Source organism: Callionymus lyra, chromosome 4 (genome assembly GCF_982586985.1).
Source record: "Callionymus lyra chromosome 4, fCalLyr1.hap1.1, whole genome shotgun sequence".
NCBI classification, from domain to species: domain Eukaryota; kingdom Metazoa; phylum Chordata; class Actinopteri; order Syngnathiformes; family Callionymidae; genus Callionymus; species Callionymus lyra.
In genome coordinates, this window is record NC_141821.1 from 37,079,961 (window position 1) to 37,099,483 (window position 19,523).

The window sequence follows — 19,523 nt, forward strand, 5'->3', positions numbered from 1 at the left end:
AGTAAAACATTTTTTACGACCATGTTTCTTACCAGGTGACCCGATCACACCGCCTGAACAGCCAATCCACAGTCAGTGTCGCGATGACGTCACACAACAACAAAGATGGCGTCAGATTCAAACGAAACAATTGTAGCAGTAAGTGTTTACAAAGTTTTTCCGAACATTTCTGTTCTCTTGTATGTATTTCTTTCACCAAACAAAAATGAAAATGTCGATTTGTATACCAATTTACCTTTTTAAGTTTATATTCAATCAATTATTTCGACTGTGAGTTCCGTCTTACTTTCTTCTAAATAAAAAGCAACAAAAAGGCGAATACAAAGTCTAGAATATTTTTTCTTACTCTTTCAAGGCTACATATTTTAAACATTGTAAAATTCCAAACAAACATCAGAGAGCGCGTCTGCTGGCAAGGGAACGGCTGCAACCCAGCAACAAGCCTGCGTCATTGAAACTGGACCACGGGCTGTGTTTTGCTTGAATTTCAGCCTTCATACTTTCCTTGCGTAATTCTTTAGCTCCATCGTACGACGTGTTAACGTGGCGCAAAGCAGAACAAACCATCGGAGCAGAGAGGGCGTCTAAGGCAGGAGAAGAACACAGAGATTGGGCAGGAGATACTGATGTTACAGCCTGGATCTTCATCCAGGAACCCAGAGCCAACAAAAGCAAGGTACAGACACTATGCTTTAATTGCAAAAGTAATCTATTTTATGCAATGGATAATGCCATTTAATTTATGTCACAGGTCAAAAAACGTCATGAACCAGAAAGGGATATGTGGAGGGGGGAGGTCCGATGTAGAAAAAAACAAGTGTACAAAGGGAAAGAGGACTGTATCAGAGGGGGAGGACATAAGCAAAGAGTCCATAAGACTGAGATGGAGAATTAATCAACTGGAGAAAGAGAAGTTGGATGTGATGTCTAAACACAACCAACAGGTATGTTTATATGTATGCATTTGGACACAATTTTGGTTTAAAACAAAGATTACTATGTAACTTTATTTAGGAAGGTATTAAATAAATATTTGTGTTCAGCTGCATCATCTACACCTGGAGGCGGCCAGACTCAGGTCATCTGTAGAGCGGGGAGGAGCTCAGCGGACAGAGCTTGAGTTACAGCTGACTGTGAGCAAGAGAGAAGCTGAGCGAGCCATCAAACTTGGCGAGGACAGACAAAACCTCCGGAGTAATTTAATAATCTGTCATTTTTTTTAAACGATGTCCACACATATGTTGATGATTTATGTGATTTCACAAGAACAAGTAGAAGAGCTTCAACAAAAAGTTCAGGAACTGCAGAAAGGGATCGATATTGCCAGACGGGCCAGGGAAGAGGACCAGCATTCCTTGCAGCAGGAAATTAATGAGCGTGACCTCCTTATTCAGAGTTGTACCTCAAAGAACCAGCAACTGCACAAGTTACTACAGGTAATCATTTTGCCTGAGCTTAATGTTGTTGTTTTTCAATATATATTTTTGAAAAGTCCCACATAAATATTTTCTAATGTTAGTTGCAAGATTGTGTTTGTTGTTTGATTGCTCTTAATAAATTAATTGGTTTAAGATAATAAAATACTTAATCTCACATTCACAGTTTTTATATAGTAGGTGATGTAGTGTAAATTTGGTCTTTTCATCTTACTTTGTATATTCATCCATCCTTTATCTTTTTTATCGATTAAAAATGGGCTATTTGGGGCCCTTGACATTATAAGTACATAGTACAGATCAAGCAACTTTATTTTTGTTCAATTTCAGATTGTTAAGGAATAAAGATAATCCCATCAAACATTATATTTTTTAGCTTTGATTATAAGATGGAACTGATTTCAGAAATAAAATAACTAAAATGTAGCCCTAATTCGCAGTAAAACCACAAAAAAATCCATAAACAAAAATATATGATGAAATGTGTCAAAGACATTAAAAATGCTTAAAGGCGACTGCCCAGATTCAACAATTTTTGACCTCTGGTGGCCTTCCAGTTGAGTTTGAAACCCCTGCTCTAACATTTTCCTTTTATGTTTCACTCGTTTTAACGGTTTTCTCTTAATTCTAGCAGCAAAATGAGGCCATTGAGGAGGCAGAGAGGAGGATGGCAGAGGTCCAGAAGAAGCGAGAGACGGAAGCTGAAGCAAACAGACAACAAGCTAATGACCTAAAATATGTGTCAGAACTAGAAGAAAGGAGCAGGAGTGAAAAAGAAGTGAGTGCGATGGATGGGAATCATGTTCAGGACAAAACTCTTACTTGTGTGTTCCTACCAGGCATCCATCCAGAAAGTGAAGACTCTGGAGTCAAAAATTGAGGCAGAGAGAGCTTCTCACCTGGAGTGGAAGTTTAATTTTGAGATCATGCAGGTGAATCATACAGTTTTTTTAGACAAATATCTAAAGGATGGCTGTCATACCCCACAATGACAAGTACCTAAAATGGAGGAAAGTTACATCATCAGTATTAACTCTGTTGCAACACAACAATGTCTGCTTTCTATCCTTATCAGCAAGAGCATTATACATTCATTAAGTTGTTTTGTTCCCAAAACTATTGTACATTTATACAGTATTGCCAACCGATAGCCTATCTACCACTGCGGAATCCTAAAAAGTTGTAGTCTTGACCTGCACCATTTTTGAAACATTCTTAGTGCTTATTTCTTACCTCCACTTCTGTTAATTGTAGAGCTACAGTTATTTTTAATCACCCTTTCTGATATGTTCAACCTGTACAATTGTATTAACTCAAATTAATGTCTTGTTTAGCTTCGTGTGCAGGACTTAGAAGCGGTTTTGGCAGCAGAGCACTCCGGCCAGAAGGATGCGCTGTACAACCTGGAGCTTTTGCAAACTCAGTTCAGGGAGTTGGAGCGGGTTTACAATCTGGAGCAGGAAAAGGCCAACACTGCAGAAAATGCTCTGGAGCTGTGAGTTTGTGATTTTATTTCACATTTTACTTTTGTTATCTCTGTTTTTACACTTTTACTCTATTTAAGTTGTGGCTTACTCAACATACTCAAATCTCTGTGCATAAAAATACATCTCACCCTAAAGCTCAATAGTTTGGAGTTCTGGACTGGTTTCTGGTCTCATATATATTTTGTGTTTTAATTATTTTCCCTACTTTACAGGTTCAACGTTTAAGTGAACTAAAATAATTTCCTAAAAAATCTGGTCTCTAAGAAATGAATGTTACTTACAAAAGATATTAGATGATTCTCACATTCTTTGTGTTCACCCTGGTGTCATATTTTAAATTTAACTACCCAGAGTCTCATGGATGCTAAAATTTTTAATAGGCAATCATACTAAAATCTCGATAGCAAGTCCAATATTTGTTTCAATGAGAGATTATATCCATCATTAAGGGACAATTTAACTTAAAATGAATATCGATTTGTGTTGTTTTTTTTAAAAATGATCCTTCTTCTGTAGGCTGCAGAAACGACAAGAGCAGAGTATGACTGACTTGGAAAAGGTGCAAAAGATCACGGCTGAATTCACACAAAACCTGGAAAAAGAAAAACAAGAGCATTGTAACACGCAACTGATTCTGGAAGAGGTAAATTAATTAAATCTAAAATAGATTATTTTTTTTATGTATAACTGGTATTCTATGTATGTGTGTAGACCACCAACAAGCTGTGTGAATCTGAAGATTTGCTCTTGAACTTCTTGAGAGAAATCAGAAAAACTCTTCAGCGGCACAATGTTACGGGAAAAGTCTCATCCAAGGAGCCCGAAAGTGGAAACTCGAGTCCCCCTGAAATCCTGAAGATGCTAAATACAACACTGTATGCATTCAATACTAAAGTGGAAGTTGCTGAAAAACGGGTGAATATACAATCGTCAAACATACATTACACATATTCAGAATTTAAAAAAAAAAAAAAAAAAACAGAATAATAAAAACTAAATATATTTCAACACCAACCATTACTGTAAGAAAATTAAAATATAGACACTACATACGTTTAAGTTGGAGGGAGTTAAACATAATTTAAACATTATATATTAAATAATTTTTCAAACTCTGCCTTGTGATGTCAAATAATTAGATGACTTTCAGTTAACCATTTAATATGTAAAAAAAAGTTTGAAAAAGTTATTTTCCCTCCATAGTTTCTGTATTTTGTCCATCTTATTCCATTTTTTAAATTTTTACACAGGATTTAATTGACAAAGTGGGTACGGGAAGTAATCGGACATCTTTCTATTTTTCACTCTTTGTTTCATTTCAGCCATTCGCTAAAACCAGTTCATTTTTTCCCTCATTAATGTACACTCGGCACCCCATCTTGACAGAAAGAAACTGATTTCTGCAAATTTATCAAAAAAGGAAAACTGAAATGTCACATGTTCATAAGTATTCATTATGGAGGCCACTGTGCGCTTAGGAACCTTGAGTGCTGCAGAAATTCTTCTGTAAACTTGGCCAGATCTGTGCCACAATTCTGTCTCTGAGCTCTTCAGGCAATTCCTTCGACCTCATGATTCTTATTTACTCTGACATGCATTGTGAACTCAAAGGTCTCATATAGACAGGTGTGTGCCTTTCCTAATCAAGTCCAGTCAGTTGAATTAAACACAGCTGGACTCCACTGAAGGGTTAGAACCGTAGTATGTATATGTACCATGTATACAATAGACACCGCATTGACTGCAGACGGATGTGTATACAGCGTCACCATCTTGGTACAGTCTCACCAGAGGCAGCTGCGCATTAAGAGCTGAAGGGAAAGAGGTACTTCTCAATCTTAAAATACAATTATTCGCTGAATTCTGGACCGATTTTCAAACGGTTTGGTCCATTCAAATCGTCCTACATGTAGCTTTGATACAGGGTGCTTGGATATTTAAAATAAATGCTGGTTTTACTCCTAACTTTGTCAGCAGACAAGCAACTGTCAGAAGATGACGGACTTCTGTGCCGCTTATGGATGCTCTGATGAGAGGAATATATGAACTAGATCTCGTGGAATTCACAGGTAAAATGTAATTAAGGGATAACATAGTACAGGCAGGTTGTTATTAAATTATTGATTATTATTAATGTTTAGCTCTTTTGTAATAAATTATTTTTGTAAATCTATTGTCCCAAGTCCAGTTGCATCAAAAGTAACTTCTGTCAAATGATCTATTACTGAGGTAGTATCAACAATCTGTCTGAAACAATAAAACTGTCATTTGCACGCTGCACTTCTTATTACATTGCAGTGATCCTAATCATAATTTGATCCTATATTTTCTCAATAGAATATTTCCTTTTAAAAAATTATTTCATATTGTGACATTATCTTCAGCATACCTTTCATTTGTTTCATCTATCACTTCAAAATGGATCTGTACCAAGATGGCCGCCCTGTATACACACCGCTCTAGTGGGCGGCAGCAGTCGATGCGGCGTCTATGTATATATGTCTATGAGTAGAACCATCTCAAGGAGGATCAGAATAAATGGACAACACATGAGTTATATATAAGTATCACAGCAAAGGGTCTGAATACGTATGACCATGTGAGTCAGTTTTCACTTTTTAATAAATTAGCATTTCTGTATTTTTTCAGTCAAGTTGGGATGGGTTGCTGAGTGTACATTAATGAGTAAATAAAATTAACTTAAATGACTTTAGCAAATTGCTGTAATGAAACAAAGAGTGAAAAATAGAAGGGGATCTGATTACTTTCTGAACCCACTGTATGCGTCAGTTTATACAATTAATAAATGAAAATATAAAAACCTATCTATATGGAGTTAAAATTGTCCAATTCCAAGTCCATGGTTCTCAGAACAAGGTGGCAAGCCTTCTCCCGTTTGGAGATGAGAACCTGCCCCAAATAGAGAAGTTTAAGTACCTTGTGGTCTTGTTTACCAGTGAAAGAAGAATGGAGTGTGAGATTGACAGTCGGATTGGGGCGGCATCTGCAGTTATCGACCGGTATACAGAGAGCTAAGCCAAAAGGCAGAGCTCTCTGTCACTATAACCCTACCCTCAACTATTTACATGAACGGTGGGTAATGACTGAAAGAACAAGATCGCAGAAAACACTTTCCTCCATAAGGGGTTCGGCTCAATCTTAGAGATACTGTAGGTAGAGAAGCAAGGCCATCTGGGAGAGGCTTGGAGTAGAACCTATGCTCCACCGCTTTAAAAGGAGTCGGTTAAGGTGGCTTGGCCATCTGACTAGGATGCCTCTCTGGTGAGGTGGTCGGGGCATGTCTCGCCATTGGAGACCAGGGAGCAGACCCAGGACACGCTGAACAGAATATATCTCTCAGCTGGTCTGGGAATGCCTTCGGGTCCCCCCGGGAAGAGCTGGGCGATGTACCTGGGGTGAGGAAAGTCTGGTCCTCCCTGCTTAAGATGTTGCCCCCCTGACCCGAACCCGTAAAAGTGGGAGAAGACGAGATGAAGTTAAAAATGTTCTTTTAATTTCAAATCTCTTGCTTTATCTGACTATATTTTTTCAAAATCTTTCTTGTAATTTGGCACTTTTCGTGGCAGGTCCAAGATCTGCTGTTTGCTTCAGAGAGACTGAATGAGGAGAACAACAAGCTCCAACAGCTGGCATCAGCCCAGAAACAACAAATTGAAGTAAACACAAACATTTACTCTTCTTTATTTAAAGAAGGTCTTGAAATATACTATTGTTTCGTCAGAAGTGTCATCAGGACATCAGATCGCTGCATAAGGAGCGCTCGAGATGGCTGGGTCTTCAGGAAAGTCTGCAGGTGGAACTGGACAAGGAGAGGAAAAAGAAGCTGGACGAGAAGCAGGAGTGGGAGAAGCGGCTGGACGAGAGAGAGAAAGAGTGTCAGGAGAAGTTGGCATGTGTCCAGAAGAGGAGTGATCTACACCAAGTGGAATCAGAGGTGCTTCGATAAATCTAGAATTCCGATGATTTCTACATTTATTTCCCCCTTGAATACAACAACTTAAACATAATTCCTTTATCTTCTTTTGTATAGTTTTATATTTACTTCTCAACCTATTGTGTGCACTCCAGTTTTCTCATCAGGCATCCCATAATGTTGCAACAAGAGAAGAGTTTAATTCAATGTATGCTGGGTTAACCCGATTTAACTCGGTGTCACACGGTGTCTGTGCATGTGTTAGGAGCGTCTGTCCTTCCTCGAGTCTCTTCACCAACGTCTCCCGGCTGGTCGTCACCACCAGAGTTCAGAGGTACATTTAACCTGGAAAGAGCTGTGCAATGTCATTGACGAGCAAGTTGAGCAGCTGACCTCTGACCTGCTGAAAGCCAACAACAAGGTGAATGTCCCCTTATAAGAGCAGTGTGTCCGGGAGTGTCCCACAGTTTACATCTTCTTGTTTGCAGGTTTCTGTGCTTCAGAGCGCCTGCACAAAGAAAAGTGTGTGCGTGAGGGAGCTGCAGCACAGACAGCAAAGTTTGTTGTCGCGGTTACAGGAGAGACAGCGGAGGAGGGACGACGCCTGGAGCAGCAAGCACACACTCACTGTCACGCAACTCCAGAAAGAGCTGGAGGTAAAACACAGTAACTGAGTCAGCAGATTTGCATCGACGTGAGGGAGGTTTTTTTCTCGTTCGCTGTCCCAAGTGCCATATTTCCCACTAGTGGATTGATGTCAGGAACGGAATACTCCCTGTGGATTTCCTCTTGAGTGTTTACCTTCAATAGTAGTTGTATTATATTTGTTGCTTGATAAGCTCAAAATCTGGTTTGGAGTGATGCTACTTGGAAATCCAGGGATTTTATATTCAAATGATTTATAAAAATATAAGACAAATAAACCTAAACTCCATCAGGTTAATCCTGAAGTTCTTTTATTACATGTTTTACATTCAGCAAAGCCCATTTATAATAGCACTAGCAAACCTCAATAACAGTAAAATAGAGTTAAAATATTTTTAAAACTAATTAACAATCTTAAAGAGATGAAAGCAGAAATACCATCCATCCATCTTCTAGCGCTTATCCAAGCTCAGGAAGCAAAACATGAAATAATAATATTGTTCTAAGTGAATTATCTGAGGGAAACAATAAAGGCCATTTTGTCAGCACATTAAATAAAGAACTGACTTGTGATCATTATTTTATTTGGTTTATGTCCAAGATAAATTGTTTGAATTCAGTTATTCCTTTTTCAATTTGCCTTTTTCTGCATAGCAAAAAACTTGCATAACTTTATGTCATGTTGAAAGTTGCTAATAATTAATTGCCATAAGCAAATGATCCAAATCCGTTTATCAGAAATGTGAGGCAAATATATAAATCTTTGTTTTTGCATTATTTTAGTATCAACAATTAATAATTTGTGAATAAAGGTTATTTTACCCAGAAAAGTCCCATTGAGATCCACAGATCCCCAGTCACATTCCACATTACGGTACATTCTAAAATAAATATCTAAAAACCAAGAATAAACTGTCAATTTTTCATATATTTTTAAAACATTTAGATGTTGATGTTGATGTGTTTAGTGTAAATAATCTAAGAATAAAAATTATTTCTCTTATGGCTAATCCAAAAATATAAATAATGCTTCAATCATTGAATGTGGATGGTAAATCCAGTGAACAATGCTTGTGATTGGGTGGCAGGGCCGCAAAGTATGAGGGAACGCTTCTAAACAACTATAAAAACCGTTATCAAGGAAAATTCTCTCTTTTCTCTCTTTCCTCAGTGCTGTCGCTCAAAGTGTGACTCCCTCAACATCCATGTTGTCTCTCTGACCGCGGACCTCACACATGCTCAAAACCTTTTATCCAAAAGCCACACAGAGTCCGACTCCTTCCTCTTGGCTTTTGCACTGCTCCTTGGGACTCTGACACACACTCAGCGGCGTCTGCAGACGCTGTGCAAACAGAAACGTTTTCTGTCGTGGCGTCTGGAGGAAGAAGAGAGGTTGGCTCAGGAGGTGAGGACGCTGGCGTGTGCTCTGGAGCAGGAAGAGGAGAAGGACGGCGGAACAAAGAGACTACGGCGGTGGAGGAGGGTCGTTTTTGTGGTGTTGGCTGTCAGGAGGTGGCGCTCTATCGCTCAAATGACTCCAGCAGTTTTTCGTTTGAAAATATTTTATCCATCGCTAAGCCTTCAGGTCCGCTCAGAGTTTGACTTTGGGATACATAAAAGACAGAGTGGAGGTCGGTAGTTGTGACTTATTTATTCAATTCTTTCAAACACCTAACTCATGCAATATCTCTTCAGATGCTGGTGAAGACGTGTGTGTTCAGTTGCTTCGATCCAAACATCTCGCTTCATCCATTCTGTCGTCTGTTGCTGACCTACAGAGGACGCTGACACATACAGGTACACTTATGAAAGTACATCAGTGTCATCAGAATATTGGAAGGATAAACTTAAATTTCAATTTTTTTTTAAATATATTTTATTTATACAATTTTTATAACAAAGTGCAAACATGTTCAAGAGTACAAAAGAAAACCAGGTTATTAAAGCACAGGAAACAAAGAAAATTAAAATAACAAGAAAAAAGAATACACTGTACCGAATAAAGTAGACAAGAGTAGAAATATAAGAGAAAAAATAAATAAAAAATACTAAAAAGAAAAAGAAAATAAATAAAATAAAACAACTGTCAGGCAAAAGCTTAATGATAATAAACACTCTTGTAGTACGTCAAGGGGTTCAAAGGACCTCGGTGTCCAGGAGAAAAGTCCAGCTCAAGGATAATTTATAAATGTCTCTCTTAATGAATTGAATGAAAGGATCCCAGATTTTTTTGTACTTTCCTGCATTCCCAGAAAGGGAAAATCGAATCTCCTCCAGATAGAGGCATGAGGCCATGTCGTTCATCCAGACTTTGTATGATGGAGGAGAAGCTGACTTCCACTCCCGAAGAATAGTCTTCTTTGCCACAACCAAACCGAAGGCGAGGGCCTGCTGAAATGCTTTGGGAAGCTTTTTTGTATCGTTGGTACAACCCATAATAACCAATGATCCATCTGGTACAAGAGTCTGATTGTATGCAACACAAAGACTATTAAAAACATTGGACCAAAAAGAAGTGAGACTTGGACAGGACCAGAACAGGTGTGCAAGAGTACCATCACATTGTTTACATTTATCACATATTGACGAAATATTTGGGAAAATTCAATTCAATTTTGTCTTAGAGTAATGGAGCCGATGAACAACCTTAAACTGAATGAGCTGTAGTCGTACATTTATGGAACAAGATGTTATTGTGGACAAAGAGTCGTTCCACACCTCCTCAGGAATGCTCACATTCAGATCCCTTTCCCATGCATCGTGAATGTGATTTGACGACGGCTTAGTTTCAAATAGTTTGACAAGATGGCTGATAAGATGTTTACAGGTGGGAGACTTCGAGACAATGGTAAAAAAGTTGTGGTCTATCGGGAGCGATTCAAAATTAAGAAAAGACTTACTGACAAAGTTCCTCACTTGAAAATATCTAAAAAGATGGTTGTTTGGCAACTCAAATTTTTCCTTTAACTGCCCGAATGAAGCAAAGGTGCCATCTATATACAGGTCTTTAATTGTTGTAAGGCCTCTCTTAGCCCAGTCGATGAACACCGGGTCTGTTTGGCCTGGTTTGAAGGCAGGATTGTTACATAACGGACTTAAGACTGATTGCTCTGTTATGTTGAGCGTCTTCTTTATCTGTGCCAAGATTTTAAAGGAATTTTGAAGTACGAAATCATGGATATTTTTTGTTTGAAGCTTAACGTTTGAGAGTAAGACAGCAGATGGCGACAAACCCTGACTTGTTATTAATTTGTTGGTCTGAATTACAGGCCAAAGTGGGGAAAGAGAGTCAGATTCAGTTTTTACATGTTTTAGTGGATTCCAAAAAATAAAATTTCTCGCATTACATGACCAATAATAATGACGGAAGACAGGGAGACCAAAGCCCCCATCAACTTTGGATTTTTGTAGGTGATCCTTGGATATTCGGGGGTGCTTGTAGGACCAAATAAAGGGCATGATAATTGAGTCAATGTTTTTGAAAAATGATGTTTTTAATAATATAGGGAGATTTTGAAACAGATAAGTTAGTTTAGGAAGTATCGTCATCTTAACAGCATTGATACGTCCAACAAGAGAAAGAGGTAATAACTTCCATCTCTCAACCAGTGTTTTAATTTTATCAGTGATGATCAAGTAGTTTTTCTTAAATAGGTATTTGGGATTTCTAGTGATATTTATGCCCAGGTAAGTAAAGTAATCGATTGAAAGCTTAAAGGGAAGATTTGAAAGGAAGTTTTGGTCAAGGTCATTGTTTAGCGGCATGAGGACACTTTTGTTCCAGTTTATAGTAAAACCAGAAAGTTGGCCGAATGTTTTCATAAATTCAAGGAGTGGTGGAAGGGAGCTTTGAATGTTTGATAGAGTAAGAATCAGGTCATCTGCATACAGACTGATCTTAGAGGTAATCATGCCACATTTGATGCCCTCAATATTTACATTGTCCCGAATTGCAATGGCGAGAGGCTCAATCACCAAAGCAAAAAGCATTGGTGACAAACAACAGCCCTGTCGAGTGCCTCTGTTCAAGCTAAGAGGGGGGGATTTGTCAAAGTTTGTTAGTATAGAGGATTTAGGATCCCTATAAAGAAGTTTAACAAATGAAATAAATGTGTCGCAAAAACCAAACCTACGGAGAGCTAAAAACATGAATTTCCATTCGACTTGGTCAAATGCTTGTTGCGCATCTAAAGATATAATTGCAGAATGAGGATGCGTTGTGGAATTAACAATGTTTAGAATACGTTGTGTATTTGAAAGTGGAAACCTGTTTGGTATGAAACCTGTTTGATCAGAGTGGATTAAACTATGTATATGTTTGGACAGTCTGTTTGTAAGAACTTTAGCTATTATTTTTTGATCACAATTTAGAAGGCTTAAGGGTCGGTATGATGTAACTTCTGCACCATCACAGTCTTTTTTCAAAAGCAGACAGACATTAGCTTCGTATAATGTATTGGGAAGTGAATTTTCTTTTAATGAGCAGATTATCATGCGAAGTAATAAAGGGGAAAGTAAGTCAATATGTGATTTATAAAATTCTATACCGTATCCGTCTGGGCCACAAGCTTTACCGCTAGGGAATTGCCGAATAGCTAATTTGATCTCATCCAAGGTGATCTCTGCATCTATTTCGTCTCTGGCTTTAGCTGGAAGAGTGGGTGAATTGATCATATTAAGAAATGTGTTTATGTCTGCTTCTGTCGCTTTGGATTTTGAGGCGTACACATCAGTATAGAAATCCAAAAATCTACCATTGATCGATTTGGGATCTGTTATCAACTGTCCATCTGGAGAGAGTATCTTGTTGATAGCGGTGGCGGATCTGATGCCCTTAAGCTGGTGGCAAGTAGTGTGTGTGGTTTATCTCCTAACTCAAAATGTTTTTGTTTTAATCGCAATATGTAGTTTTTTACCTGATCGCAGAGCAAGTGGTTGTATTCATATTTAAGCTTTAGCATGGACTGTAGTGTATCATCCGAATTTGTATTTTGGTAGTCAGTTTCTAGTTTCGTTAATTCTGTTTCAATCTCCTGGAATCTCTGGCGTCTGAGCTTTTTTTGCCGTGATTGGTATGATTTAATGTAACCTCTGATCACCACTTTTAGTGTCTCCCATAGTGTATTGTCTGAAACGGTCCCATTGTCGTTGCACAGAGTGAAGTCTGTTATCTTATTTGCGATATATTGTGTGAATGTATGATCTTGGCACAGATAAGGGTTATACTTCCAATTATATGGCCGGGTGGGGATGTTAAAATTTATTTTCATTGAGATGGGGGCATGGTCTGATACAATAATATTATGGTAGGTCGAGTGAGTAACATTTGAAATTAGCTTTGAGTCCAAACTAAAGTAATCAATCCTAGTAAAGGTATGATGTACGGGGGGAAAAAAAGAATATTGTCTATTAGATGAGTTCGGGGATGAGCTGGGAGACGAACCGGGTGGGGTTACCTGCCTCTTCGCCCTCCGCGATGCCCACAATCCGGATGTTGAGTCGTCGGGAGCGCCCCTCCAAGTCGTTTAGCTTAGCTTTTAGCATACCGTTAGCCGACTTTAGGCCCTCACAAACGGACTCCAGCGCAGCGATGCGGCTATCGGACGCCGATAAGGCCTCTTCCGCGCCGTCCAGGCGCTGGTGTACGTCCAGGTTATCCTTCTGAAGGGCCGAAGGGTTACCTTCGATGGTGTCCAAACGACCCTCAATAGAAGTTTTAAGGGAATTCACCAATTCACACACTTTGGCCAGTTCGTCACCTGGTTTAGCGATAGCAGCTAGTATGTCCTCGTTGCTAACACAGACTCGTGTACTGGCATTTGCCGCTCTGGAGTTTTTCTCGCTATCGTCCTTCTTGGGCATCCTGTTTAAATTATGTATTCCAGACGACTAAAGTTGGGATTTCTTTGGTGCCAGAAAGTTTTTTTGTTTTAAAAGTATAACTTCTTCACGGAGCACAAGGCTAACACGTCTACTCCATTACACGGCCAAGCTCTGCCCCCCTTCAATTGTTTTTTTTAACCATTTAAATTTTTTTTTAATAGTTGACAAAATTAACATTTTAATTATAAATTAATTTTCTTTTACACAGTTTAATATTCCAATTCCAATAATTCAAAACACTTTCTAAATTAATTTAAAAAATGTCAACATTTCTAACATTTCAAATTCAATATAAAAAGTGTTGGTATAATAGTACCATAAGGTATCTCTGTACAGTATTGTCTGGTGGCACTATTATACCAATATATTAATTTTGAATTTAAATAGACATGACTTAAAATTTTCTAAATAAAATATGAATTCATTCATTCATCCATTTTCTGTCGCTTTTTCCCTTAAGAGGGTTGCAGGGGGGAGTACATCCTTGTTTTTTTGGGTGAGATGCGGGGAACCCCCTGGACAGGAGGCCAGTCTGTCGCAGGGCACAGAAAGACATACAACCATTCACACGAACGCATACATGCACACACACGCTCAATATATATTTTAAATGATTGAAATTGGAATGTCCAACTCTATGTGTAAAAAAAACAAACAAACATCAATCTCAAACTTCAAATATACTGTATAAATTATTAATTTAAATAGTTGATAAAAAGAAAATCCATCAATGCCCAAAATCAATGCTTTAACATATCAATAAAAAAAGAACAGTTTTAACTTGTGAAATGTCAAATTCAACAATTCAATATTCGATGACATATATAGATGACACTGATATACTTTCCTATACACACATTGGTCCACTTAACTGTCAATCATGAGGCGCATTCTTTTTTTCTTAAGACTCGTCTCCTGAAGATATAACGTCAGCCGCTCGCTCGGGGTTGACCTGCCTTTTCGACCTCCTCTTCTGTCAATCACAGTCAGACTCAGACTCACACAGTCATGGACTGAGCCGACAGTGTAGCATGAAGGTGATTCAAAACTGTGTCATGGATGCACAGCTTTTACTTTAGCAAGATCTCCAGTTCTACATGTAATCATCTGTTCAGACTCAGACCCTGGTGTCCAGCCTGCAGCAGCACTTCCTGCTCTACAGCCAACGACTGCACTCAGCTGAAGTGGAGAGGCGGAGTCTGAGGCAGGAGGTGGCCGCGCTGAAGAGAACCGGTCGGCCAGAGAAAAAAGAGGTGCGTGTGGAGTCGACAACCTGAATTTGTTAATTGTGAAGGACAATAAATAAGAAATTACTTAATTATAAATTAATAAATACATTAATTAATGCAGAAATACATAACAAAATGTGTAAATACAGTAAATATGAAAAATGTCAAAATAACTAAATGAATACAATAGAGATTTATTTATACATTCAAACTTTTATTGATTTGTTAATTTAATTAGATTTTAGTTTTTTTTAATTATTCCATCATTTATTCTTTCATTTATTTATATTTTTCGCTTTTGATTCATTTCTGTTCTTCTACCTTTTGTCTTTTATTTATTTTGACATTTTGCATCTTGAGGAGGAATGTTAATATAAGTCGGCGTTGGTTAAAAGGAGCAAAGCAATCAATGTGTCCCGAACACAAGCAAGCTTTAATGACAAGATTATCATATTATAGTTCTTAAACAATAATATAATCAGTTTGTGTACACTTTCTGCTAATTTTCAACATATTTATGTATTATACATTTAGTTGTGTATTTAGACTTTTATTTATAGTGATCTCATCTATTGTTTGCCATAGTCATTTTTTTCTTGTGGGTGCAGTACTTTGACAGAGTCTGTGAGCAGCTCCAGCAGGCGCTAATGCGAGAACAGGAAGCTCAGACTCTCATCCAGGAACAATCCCAGCTGCTACAATCACTGCAGCACCGAGTCAACGCTCAGTCGACCCAGCAGCACAACACTCAGAACTCACTGAAGGCAACAACAAAGGTACACATAGTCTTCTAAACCAGGGGTGTCAAACTCAATCAAAAGGTTTTAGCAAAAGAGCGCCTAACAAAAAGTATACTAACTTTACTCTCTGTAAACAGAAGTGATATATATGTATGTGAGGGGTTGATTTTTTTGGTTTGGTTTGATTTTCAAAATGATTTTATTTACATATAGAGTTTTATATTCTATTCCAATAACGCCATATTTCTTTTTAAATTCATCCCATTTTCATTCATAGCCTTTTAAATGTAATCTTAAATGCTTAGTTCAGCCAAAAAACAAAAACTTCCTTTTAGAGGTATAGACATAAATGTATATCAATTTGAATGTAGCGACTGGAGCCCAGTTGTCATGACTTTATCTTCCTCCAAAAAAATGCTTAAATCATCCAAATACCTACATGGTACTCGTCTCTAATTTCCATCTTGTAATGAAGCCTGGACGAGAAGAAATGTTGCGTTAAAAAATATAATATGTGCTATATGAACTGGAAGTACCCTGGGTAAATATCTCGAGCCGGTCCAGTGTAGACTGTTCGGCTCTGATGGCACTGATATACCTATAGATCTTGTTTTATTAATTTGTTTAACATTAATCTACGCTTGACCTTTAACCAACCATCTGACGAACCACATTAAATGATTTAACGAACCAGATTTGGCCGTAGACCTTGAGTTTGACATATGTGTGCTGAATTTATGATTAGAGGGATTATTTTCATAATTTCTTGTCCGTATTTCTCCTTCAGTCTCTTTCTAAGGTTGAGCAGCAAGTGAGAAAGAAGGAGTGCTCCCTGAGGATCCTGGCTAAACATCTGTCAGGCGTCCACAAGGAGAGGAGAAGGCTGGAGGAGAGGATACAGCAGTCGGAGGAGGAACTGAGAGAAGCTGCCAGGTAGAATCAAATTTCAAATCTCGTAAAAGTAAATAAAACTGTTTCAATGAAAACTTAAAATCAGGATATCGGGTAAGATTTATTTATCTATTTAAAAACAACTATTTACAGATTGACACACAATCACAACAGCGAGTAACAAAGCATAATGAAGCTGCTGCAGCCGTGACCCGCGGTGCTGCTTCAACACTGTTCTTAAAGCAAACCTCTTTCTGGCGTTTGCTGTGCCCTGCATGGGAAAGTGACAATTTAATGACAATTGGCTCTCAAACCATACATTTTTCATGGCAGCGATACCAAAACACGTGTATAAAACAGGTGTATATTGTGCAAGAACATTTTCAAAATATGTGAAATAACAATACATCAATAATTGATGTGATGTTTTCTATCCAAATTATTTTTCAATATATGTTAAGGAAAAAGGTCAGGATTTAAAGGCATTATGGGTTGTATTAATAACATCATTACAATTTAAAGCATTTAAACATCATCAGATGTATTGTTTTTGATCAAATTAGTTACTTTCATCATGATCTTTCTCGTCTTTTAGATGCAAAGATCGTCTGGTGAGCTACATGAAGGCTGCAGAGCAGAGCTACAAGGAGGTGATCATACACACACACATGCACACACACAAACTGTTAAGACATCTTTATGACTCATCAATATTTGACCTGCAGGTCAAAGACAGTTTTGACCAACAACATCATTCAAAAGAGCCACGCCCACTCCCATCACTCAGATTACCTGCGGAACCAGAAGAGGGCGTCAGGGCAGCACCTGAAATAATAGCATGCCAGGTGACCATGTTTGCCCTTTTTCACCTCATCCACATGTCTTCATCTCTCTTTTGTTTTCAGTCTCTGTTGGTGTCGGTGACTCAGCTCTTCCAAACCTTTAGCCGCAGAATTGACTGGCTTCAGCAGGAAGTCTCCACATATCAAAGTCATGTGACGGCTCTGCGCAGTGAACTTCAAGAAAACTGCATTCTACCTCAAATCCCTGTGAGATTGGACATATTTTTAAACAATATTTTAAATCAACACGCTTTTATGATGAACATCTTATGCAACCAGCTTAAAAGAATAAATGTAAAAAGAGAGCTATTTTTATCTTTCATTGTGTAATAACATCAATGATTAGAAAATTAAATGAAAATGTAATCATTTTTTCCTTTTTTCCAGCAACAAATTGAGTTAAACTTGTATTTCTCCCATAATGGTGAAATGTGTAGTATTCAATATCAGCTGCACAGATCACACAATTATTCACACAAAGTTTACTTGAAGAAAAGTGTAGTGTGTCCTGCATTATAAATCATAAATAAAAAGAGAAATCTGAAGAACTTGATTAAAATTGTTTTAATAATAATAAGCAAAGAGAAGAAAAGTAGAAGTGGAAATATATAATATTTATTTTTTATATATATTTTGAATTGATATGTGGAAGAAACGAATGTGTTTGTCACACATCAATAAAGAAAAAGCCTATGATGGTATTATACTCAGAAAAATAAATCTTTTTTTTGTTCAGGACTTACTACTTTTAAAATACAATTCAAATTATTTAAATTAAGTTAAATATCAATAAACAGCTGTGAATAAACAATCAAATTTGAGAAGCATTTTAAATATTAGTTTTTTATTTATATCAATGTATTTATGTGTTTAAGGTCATGGAGATACCTCAGTATTTCTTTCCGTCAGAGACCAACACATCCAGAGTGGAGCCTACGGTCTCCTCCTCAGTTTTTATCCCCATCGTTCCTTAAACAACACTGAGAAGAGAGTCCAACTGAAGCGTGGAGGCAGAAGATGATGTCTGGAAAAGTCCTCCCTGCTGGATGGCAACACATGAGTTAGATGGCAATATGGTCGTCATAACGACAGTGTCAGATGTGCAGCTGGATGCTGTCAAAATAAAATCTGTTCCCTCCTCGTCAAAGTCTAGACTTTTATCAGCTTTGAATGCATGATTTGAACTTCAGCAGAGACCACGAATGACAAACCTTTAACTGTGTTTTTATTTGAGAGAGAAAACTTTGATAACAGAACAGAAATCATAGAACGTCTCTGTGTTGTTTTTTTATTTATTTATTTTAAAAAGTGTCATGATAACTCAAACGATCGTGTTTACCGACACAGTATTAGTGCATGTGAAGTTTGATGGCTGTAAATTGCAGTTTCTCACACCAAAGTTAAGTTTTCAATCAACTAGTAAAAAGGAAAAAAATGTCTTGTAAGCATAGTTGCGTGGAGGCCTCTGGCAGTCGTACTTTCTATCTCATGGGAATTCCCTGAAACATACAGAATCCTCCAGGCTCTGTTGAGCGTCTCAAAAACTCACAGCCGCTGTCGTACACTTTTTGCTGATTTCGCTAAATTGATGTCATCGTTATTCTCCTTTTTATCCCCTTGGAGAAGCCAAAAACTCCTTCAATCTCTAGTGATACATAATAACATTTTAAGTTGTGACACCGACTAACTACACCATACAAAACATCTTCAAACTGAATTTATTGCATGTTTTATGATAAGCTAATGAAATCGTTATGCCCGATGTCACTTAGCAGCGATGCTTTTGAGTAAATAGTCTTGCTTTAATTTTTATTACATGAGCTTAAATAAAACATGGAAATGTCTGCATACATTTTAGTCTAAGCCAAATGCTTCACACGACCTTTAGTGAAGGTTTTTACACTGAGTGGGGCATTCATCCAGTTAGCTTAGCTTAGCATGGCAGCCTTGGCGGGAGCTGAGTGTGGTGAATTCTTTCAGTCCCCTGACTAAACCACGACTTGTTCAGTCAGCAGGGAACGTCCACTGTTGCTGCCCGAATTTGTCCCAGATGACAGATTAAGTTCATGAAAGTGACAAAATGTGAGGCAGGCTGAGTAGCCGTGAATGTCCTTCGGGATAAATCGGATTATCCTGAGACAAAAGCAGGATCAAGTTGTCGCGGACAACAAGATCCTGGAATAACTGTCACACTGCTGGCCCCTCAAAAATGGCCAGAATAAATTAAATATATTCCATTATGTCTAATGATAGGACATCAAACCTATTTATGAAAATGTAATAATCTATCTTAACCAAACCACAAATTGCTTTTTCAGTGCTTGGAACAAAATCGAAACAAGAAAAATCAACCTCCATTTTTATTATGCCTACGATCCCTTTTACACAAGAAGACACAATTCCAATATTTCTACAGCCTTTTTCATTTAGACAAAA

The 19,523-nt window shown here is 37.8% G+C and overlaps 1 protein-coding gene across 3 annotated transcripts; it reads left to right on the forward strand.

Annotated features, from left to right (window-relative positions):
- The first annotated feature begins 63 nt into the window (after positions 1–63).
- Positions 64–18,268, forward strand: ccdc171 (coiled-coil domain containing 171). 3 transcript variants are annotated; one of them, XM_087790129.1, is made up of 24 exons: positions 64–138; positions 522–676; positions 752–944; positions 1,044–1,194; positions 1,267–1,436; positions 2,068–2,214; positions 2,276–2,368; positions 2,771–2,931; positions 3,440–3,566; positions 3,635–3,838; positions 6,511–6,600; positions 6,666–6,878; positions 7,123–7,278; positions 7,346–7,513; positions 8,674–9,133; positions 9,198–9,299; positions 14,292–14,422; positions 14,501–14,638; positions 15,223–15,390; positions 16,142–16,287; positions 16,841–16,895; positions 16,971–17,090; positions 17,151–17,294; positions 17,963–18,268. In XM_087790129.1, the coding sequence occupies exons 2-24, from the start codon at positions 627–629 to the stop codon at positions 18,059–18,061; spliced, it is 3,486 nt and encodes a 1,161-aa protein (XP_087646255.1). In that variant the 5' UTR covers positions 64–138; positions 522–626; the 3' UTR covers positions 18,062–18,268. The 3 variants fall into 3 exon arrangements, with proteins under 3 accessions (XP_087646255.1, XP_087646252.1, XP_087646253.1); XM_087790126.1 differs by lacking the exon at positions 17,963–18,268 and having other exon boundaries at positions 17,151–17,486; XM_087790127.1 differs by lacking the exon at positions 17,963–18,268 and having other exon boundaries at positions 2,071–2,214; positions 17,151–17,486.
- The last annotated feature ends 1,255 nt before the right edge of the window (positions 18,269–19,523 follow it).

Coding starts and splice junctions, on each gene's coding strand:
- ccdc171 (XM_087790126.1), top strand. CDS start 627: ATGTTACAGCCTGGATCTTCATCCAGGAACCCAGAGCCAACAAAAGCA. Junction 677..751: donor CCAGAGCCAACAAAAGCAAG/GTACAGACACTA, acceptor TTTATGTCACAG/GTCAAAAAACGTCATGAACC. Junction 7,279..7,345: donor TGCTGAAAGCCAACAACAAG/GTGAATGTCCCC, acceptor TCTTGTTTGCAG/GTTTCTGTGCTTCAGAGCGC.